Source organism: Saccopteryx bilineata, chromosome 1 (genome assembly GCF_036850765.1).
Source record: "Saccopteryx bilineata isolate mSacBil1 chromosome 1, mSacBil1_pri_phased_curated, whole genome shotgun sequence".
In the NCBI taxonomy this organism is placed as follows: Eukaryota; Metazoa; Chordata; class Mammalia; order Chiroptera; family Emballonuridae; genus Saccopteryx; species Saccopteryx bilineata.
The window spans coordinates 9,345,461-9,351,460 of NC_089490.1; the positions used below are offsets into that span (position 1 = coordinate 9,345,461).

The 6,000-nt window shown below is 40.5% G+C and overlaps 1 protein-coding gene across 1 annotated transcript in view; it reads left to right on the forward strand.

Annotated features, from left to right (window-relative positions):
• The window catches only part of LOC136319148 (butyrophilin subfamily 2 member A1-like), a 51,853-nt gene extending 46,314 nt beyond the window's left edge, over positions 1–5,539 (forward strand). The window contains exons 17-20 of the mRNA XM_066252546.1: positions 3,264–3,290; positions 3,759–3,785; positions 4,302–4,328; positions 4,505–5,539. Coding sequence (XP_066108643.1) covers positions 3,264–3,290; positions 3,759–3,785; positions 4,302–4,328; positions 4,505–5,034 — 611 coding nt within the window. The 3' untranslated portion in view covers positions 5,035–5,539. The remainder of the gene's footprint in view (positions 1–3,263; positions 3,291–3,758; positions 3,786–4,301; positions 4,329–4,504) is intronic.
• The last annotated feature ends 461 nt before the right edge of the window (positions 5,540–6,000 follow it).

Genomic DNA, 6,000 nt, shown 5'->3' on the forward strand with positions numbered 1-6,000 from the left:
TTACACAATTTTTATCAGTAAAAGGTGATAGTCCAATGACAGGTGAAAACAATACTGCACATCCCAGAGGATAGAATGGCACTCCCTCTGATGGTGACATGTCTTCTGAAACCTGATGGTCCCAGTTCTCATAAATATGGGTCAATGTGCACTTTAGACTGAGCTAGAAAAGGGATTCCAATTTCTGTTCTCCTCCCTTCCTCAACTTGCGATTTCACTTGGAATGAATTGTTTTTATTTTTCTTTTACTTTTTAGAGGAGGGTGAACAGAATAAAGGCAAATCCCAGCATGTAGCTCACTGTGTCTCTGTCCTCCTCCCGTCTGTGTCTTGTGCCCTTTCCTCCAGTTCCCAGTGATCATTGTTCTAAACAGAGCTGTGCTTGCGTATGACTTTGTCTTCATATCTCATCCTTCCAACTCAGATTACCCATCTGCACTTGTTCTTCCATTTCTCTCATTATTACCTTGTTTATTTGTGTTGTTTTTGCAATCAGAGACAAAACCTTCCTATGAATAGAACCTTCTTAATAAGACATGTGTAAATTTGGGGATTTTTAAAGTTTCTGTTGTGTAGGTTTTCTCCAAGAAAGGCTCATTTGGCTTAGAACTCTCTTCACTGCCATATAGTATTTCTTTTCTCCTATTTTCCTGACATTTAATTTAGGAATGGTGGACTTTCCTCACTAAATAGATATGAAGTAACATTTTATTTTCTGTGAGTAAAATTGCACTAAGAGGTATCTAAATTAAGTAAGGTTATACTTTGGGAGATGGTGATGAGTTTAGCAGATGTTCTCATCTGTGAAACACAGAAGACAGAGGACCACACCACTAAAGAGCCCTGGACAAAGAGCTTAGTTGGTTAGAGTGCTATCTGGAAGTAAAGTTGTTGGCAGTTCCATCCCAGGTCAGGGCTCAAACAGGAATAGAACAATGTCCCTCTGTCTCTCTCTGTCTCTGTCTCTCTGTCGCTCAAATCAATAAATTTTAAAAAAGAACTTCCAAAGAGGCTCTCTCCAAGAATGTAAAACAAGTAAGTGCAGGCCAACTACATAAATGTATGAATCTGATAAACTGAAACTATTCACAATCACTGTCTTTAACAAAATATTTATTCTATAAATGAGCTAATCTTCTGAAATTTGCATGAAAGTTTTAAAACAGACATCTACAAATTCCACAGTCTAATAAGGAAGAGATAAAATGAATATTAGTCACTAATTCACATAATTTTATTCCATTTATTTTCTATTTCCTTTTTTAAAAATTATGTATTCAGAAATTCTCTACTTATATTATGTTAAAGGGTCAAATTCTTTGACCTTCTGAGGTAAATGAAGAACTCAGAGTATAGGTTTTTTTGGGGTTTTATTGTATTTTTCTGAAGATGGAAACGGGAAGAGACCGTCAGACAGACTCCTGCATGCGCCGACCTGGATCCACCCGGCACGCCCACCAGGGGCGACGCTCTGCCCACCAGGGGGCGATGCTCTGCCCCTTTGGGGCGTCGCTCTGCCGAGACCAAAGCCACTGTAGCGCCTGGGGCAGAGGCCAAGGAGCCATCCCCAGCGCCCGGGCCATCTTTGCTCCAACAGAGCATTGGCTGCAGAAGGTGAAGAGAGAGACAGAGAGGAAGGAGGTGGGGGTGGAGAAGCAAATGGGCGCTTCTCCTATGTGCCCTGGCCGGGAATCGAACCCTGGTCCCCCGCACTCCAGGCTGACATTCTACCGCTGAGCCAATCGGCCAGGGCCCAGAGTATAGGTTTTTAAAGCTGATTTGAAGTCCTACCAATTGAAATTCAAATTAAATTTATTGTAGTTATGTTAAATGTAAAGAACAAGAAATCATCAGACTTGCAAAAGATTATACCCATACTGATAGTCATTCATTTTCTCAATGGTTGTGACATCTTCTAAACAGACTTTTTCAGGACTTCTACATATGTTTACCACTAATTATACAAATAAACTTTTCACTTAAGGACATCCTATTTAATATCAGACATAATCGGAAAGATTTGTAAAACTAAAACTCGATTTTAATACACTTTCATCAAGATAACATTGACATCTTGAATTACTTATAGACTTAAAACTCTCCATAAAGGAAATATAAGCACAATAAAACACGTTTTCTCATTTTGTCCACATTTTTGCCATTTTTCTTTTATTCTATCAATTGCAAAAATTCTCCTTTCTCACTTTTCTAAGATAAAAATGTGCTCCTTGCATTTTTTTTATTTCCTGGTTTTAGTTTAATTTTTTTCTGATTATATTCATGCTGCCAATGTTCTGTACAGTGAAAATTGTTAACACATCCATGTTTTGTGTGTTGATTTTCCTTGACATTTACAAGAAGGGTGTTGTTTTTCCTTTTTTTTTAATTTTACTTTTCATAAAATCTTCTGTGTCGAATTGGTAACTTTTTTCTGACATTCTTTTTTGCTGGTGTATCTTTTATAAATATTTTGTCTTTTTTCTTTTTTCTGCCCTTTGTTGTATCCTTAGCCTTTTACCTTCTAGATAGACACCACAATGTTATCATGAGCTTGGTGATGTGAAGGGGATTAGACAGTTGGTATGGTTGTTTCCATTCATAGAAAGCTTCCTATAACGTGGGTCCCTCACATCTGCTCTGAGATGGAGCCCATTGCGTCTACATGATGTCTTTCCAGTTCCTAACGCGGGGGTCCACCCTCCACAGCTGCCGAGTGGGATGTGCTCCTCCTTTGCTGATCCTCCTCACACTTTGTATAAGCTGATGTCAGGTGTAAATTGAGACGAATCCTCTTCTCCTGACCATGTTCTCAACTTTCCTAAGTACATAAATACTGTCCATGATTATCCTGGTTATTTTCCCTTTCTGACCATAGTTATTATTTCCCTTTCATTTTTATTTTAATTAATTTAATTATTAATTCTAAAAAATTGCTTTTCCTTCAAGGTCTTTCACACATGCATTTTCCATTCCAGTGAACTCAATTGCTAATATACCTCTAAAGAAAGGTTATTTTCTGAGATACTCCAACATTATTTTTTAGTACTCTTTTAGAAGAATTATTTAAATTCTTATGAATTCTTAATCTGTAGTAAAGTTTTCAGACAGAATAAACTTTATAGAGATTTTTTCATTACTTTTGAAATAAGGATTACTTAGTCAATATGCAGACAGAAACATTGTCAGATGTGCAGCTCTACCTGCATCTTCCTGATGAGGCTGAGAACACCTGTCTCATACGTGTGTCTGTGTGTTTTCTCTCAGACAGGAGGAAGGCTCAGTACAAGTCCGGTGAGTAGTGCTTTGCTCTCAGAAAGCTCCATTCATTTGTCACTCTGGGTCGTCCCCTGTAGCAGTCGGAGAGGATGAGGAGATACACAAAAAGTCTATATTGGCAGAACAGCATCTGAGCATCATCTTTCTAAACTTCAATAAATTCTCTCTGAACTGCAAACCACACGTGATCCAGCACATCCTTTCTCCTCTCCTCTCTCTTCCTTCCTGCCTGCATTTAATTTCCTTCCTTCCACTCCTTCCCCATCCCTCCCACGTCCTGTCAGTTCAACATTTCCAGCTGCCTTACATCTGACCATTTTTATTATCATGCTTGAAAAAATGAAATATGAAGGTAACACAGGATAGAAAGAGGAAGTTCAAGAGATTTAGAAGAAAAGGAACAAAGACAGGAAGAAATGAAAATGACAATGAGAAACAAGGAGGGAACAAAAGTAAACATTTTCCTGTTTTGTTCTTTTGCAGTTTGGAAGAATGCACCATTATATCCTGGTGAGTGACATGGGATGTGATGAAAAAAGACTTGTCAGAGATTTTATTGGATAAACACACCCTGTGCACACAATGCTGAAAAACAAAGAAACACCAAAGTATACTTTCAATGAACATTTTAGCAGTTTTTTTATTATTTTAATTCCACCTCACATTATGATTTGAGCATAGGTAGAATGTTAACATCTGTTAAAATTTGAGAAAACAAAAGCAAAAAATAAATTTTTTGGTTAGACTTACCATATATGCTATTTACTCAAAATCATCTTAAATAAATTAGATATTTATCACATAGGAAAGCTGGATGAAGAGAGCAGAATGGGTCAGATCTTCAAGTCATACATAATTTATCATATTGTAAGAGACTCTAGTATATGGAAGAGCATTATCTTTAGTTGGTATTTTCTTGAATTAATCCTAAGGAATTTCCAAATAAATTTATACTCACAGTGTTCTGGGAAGACAAGCAGCTTATCTTTCAAATAGTGAGTTCTCATGTTCATTTTTTCCTTGCAGATTGGAGAAAAGAAGAGTTCAAAGCTGGTGAGTCTATGATGGTCCAGGAGGGACCCTGGTCCTTGCAGGGTGGTCTTGGGGAGAGATGGGTGGAGAGGAGCTGGATCTACCCAGGACCAGAGGAGATCTCATAGAATGGGGACCCTCCAGCCCAGATATACTGAGACCTTTCTCAAAATCATGACGATCTACTTGTCTTGTAGTAACTGTGACCCTGGACGCAGCCACTGCTCATCCTGCCCTCCACCTGTCTGAAAATGGGAGACGAGTGACCTGGCAAGAAAGGGGACAAGATCTGCCCAGCTCCACCCAAAGATTCCAATCCCTTCCCTGTGTGCTGGGTCAGCTGCACATCAGCTCGGGGAGATGCTACTGGGAGGTGGAGGTTGGGAAGGCACATTCCTGGGACCTGGGAGTTTGTAGAGATAACGTAACAAGGAAAGGGAGGGTCACCATGTCCCCACAGAATGGCTTCTGGGCCATCAGGCTCTACAGTGGGGAATACTGGGCTGTCACTTCCCCAGAAACCCTTCTTACTGTAAGAGAAAAGCCCCTCAAAGTGGGGATATTTCTGGATTATGAGGATGGAGATGTATCTTTCTTTAACATGACAGATGGGTCCCACATATTCAGCTTTCCCAAGAACACTTTCCACGGTGTCCTGAGACCTCTTTTCAGGCTCTGGTCCTCGGACTCAGGCTCCCTATCCATCTGCCCAGGTGAAGGAAAATAAGTGACTGATGTTGTAATTCCTATGCTACACTAACTCTCATAAGAAATACTTACTTTGGGTCCCAATGTTGACCACATTTCCCAGGTGAGATACAAATAGACTGTTTCCTTCTCCTTACTGGTTCAGGTTCAGGATGAAGCTCTGACACACAGACTGATGATTGTCCCTCACGTCAACGTTCCCTCTTCCTTAGTTATAGAGTCCTCTAATTACACACCTAGAGACCCTCATGCAAATGGTGGATTTCCCATTCTTGTATGACCCCTAAAGTGTGTCCTTAGAGGGAAATTGTGTTCTTTTTTATCCTTTACTTTTTCTGCTGGCTATAATATATCATGAGGGATGGAACTCAAATAACATCTGTGACCATGTAAACTGACAAGGATGGCAGAGAAATTAGAATTAGCTTGGACTTTGACAACATCATGGAACCTCTGTATTGCTCAATTCCAGCATTGTTTTCTGTGATAAATAAACTTTTGTACCTTTAAGACATTTACATGGTATTTGTCCTCCTAATTGACTCTAACTGCATGCTACACTCTCCCTTTAAGAAAGACAAAGGAGGACGTCCAGGTGGAATGTCCAGGGGAACCCCAGGTGTGACCCCTGGTCTCTCAGCTCTTCCTGCTCCCCCAGTGTGTCCCTCCCACTGGGGCCCCTTGTTCCTGCTGAACCCCTAGTCCCTCCTGATGGACGTCACTCCTGCCCTTTCCTGCTTAGAGCTGTGGTGAACACTGTCTAGTGTCCCATGACTCATAAATGAAACCCCTGGATCACTGTCCTTCTGTCACATCCGCTTGACAAAACTCCAAGCACAGATCAATCTAATGACCTGTTTCTCAGACCAGAGCTCACCGTGCTATAAAGGTCCCTCCTGTGAGAAGACGGGCTCTCTGCACATGCGCAGTCCCTGTCACGGCGTGGACACCGCCCTCTGTCCTCCTCCCGTCCTCTCCAGCCATG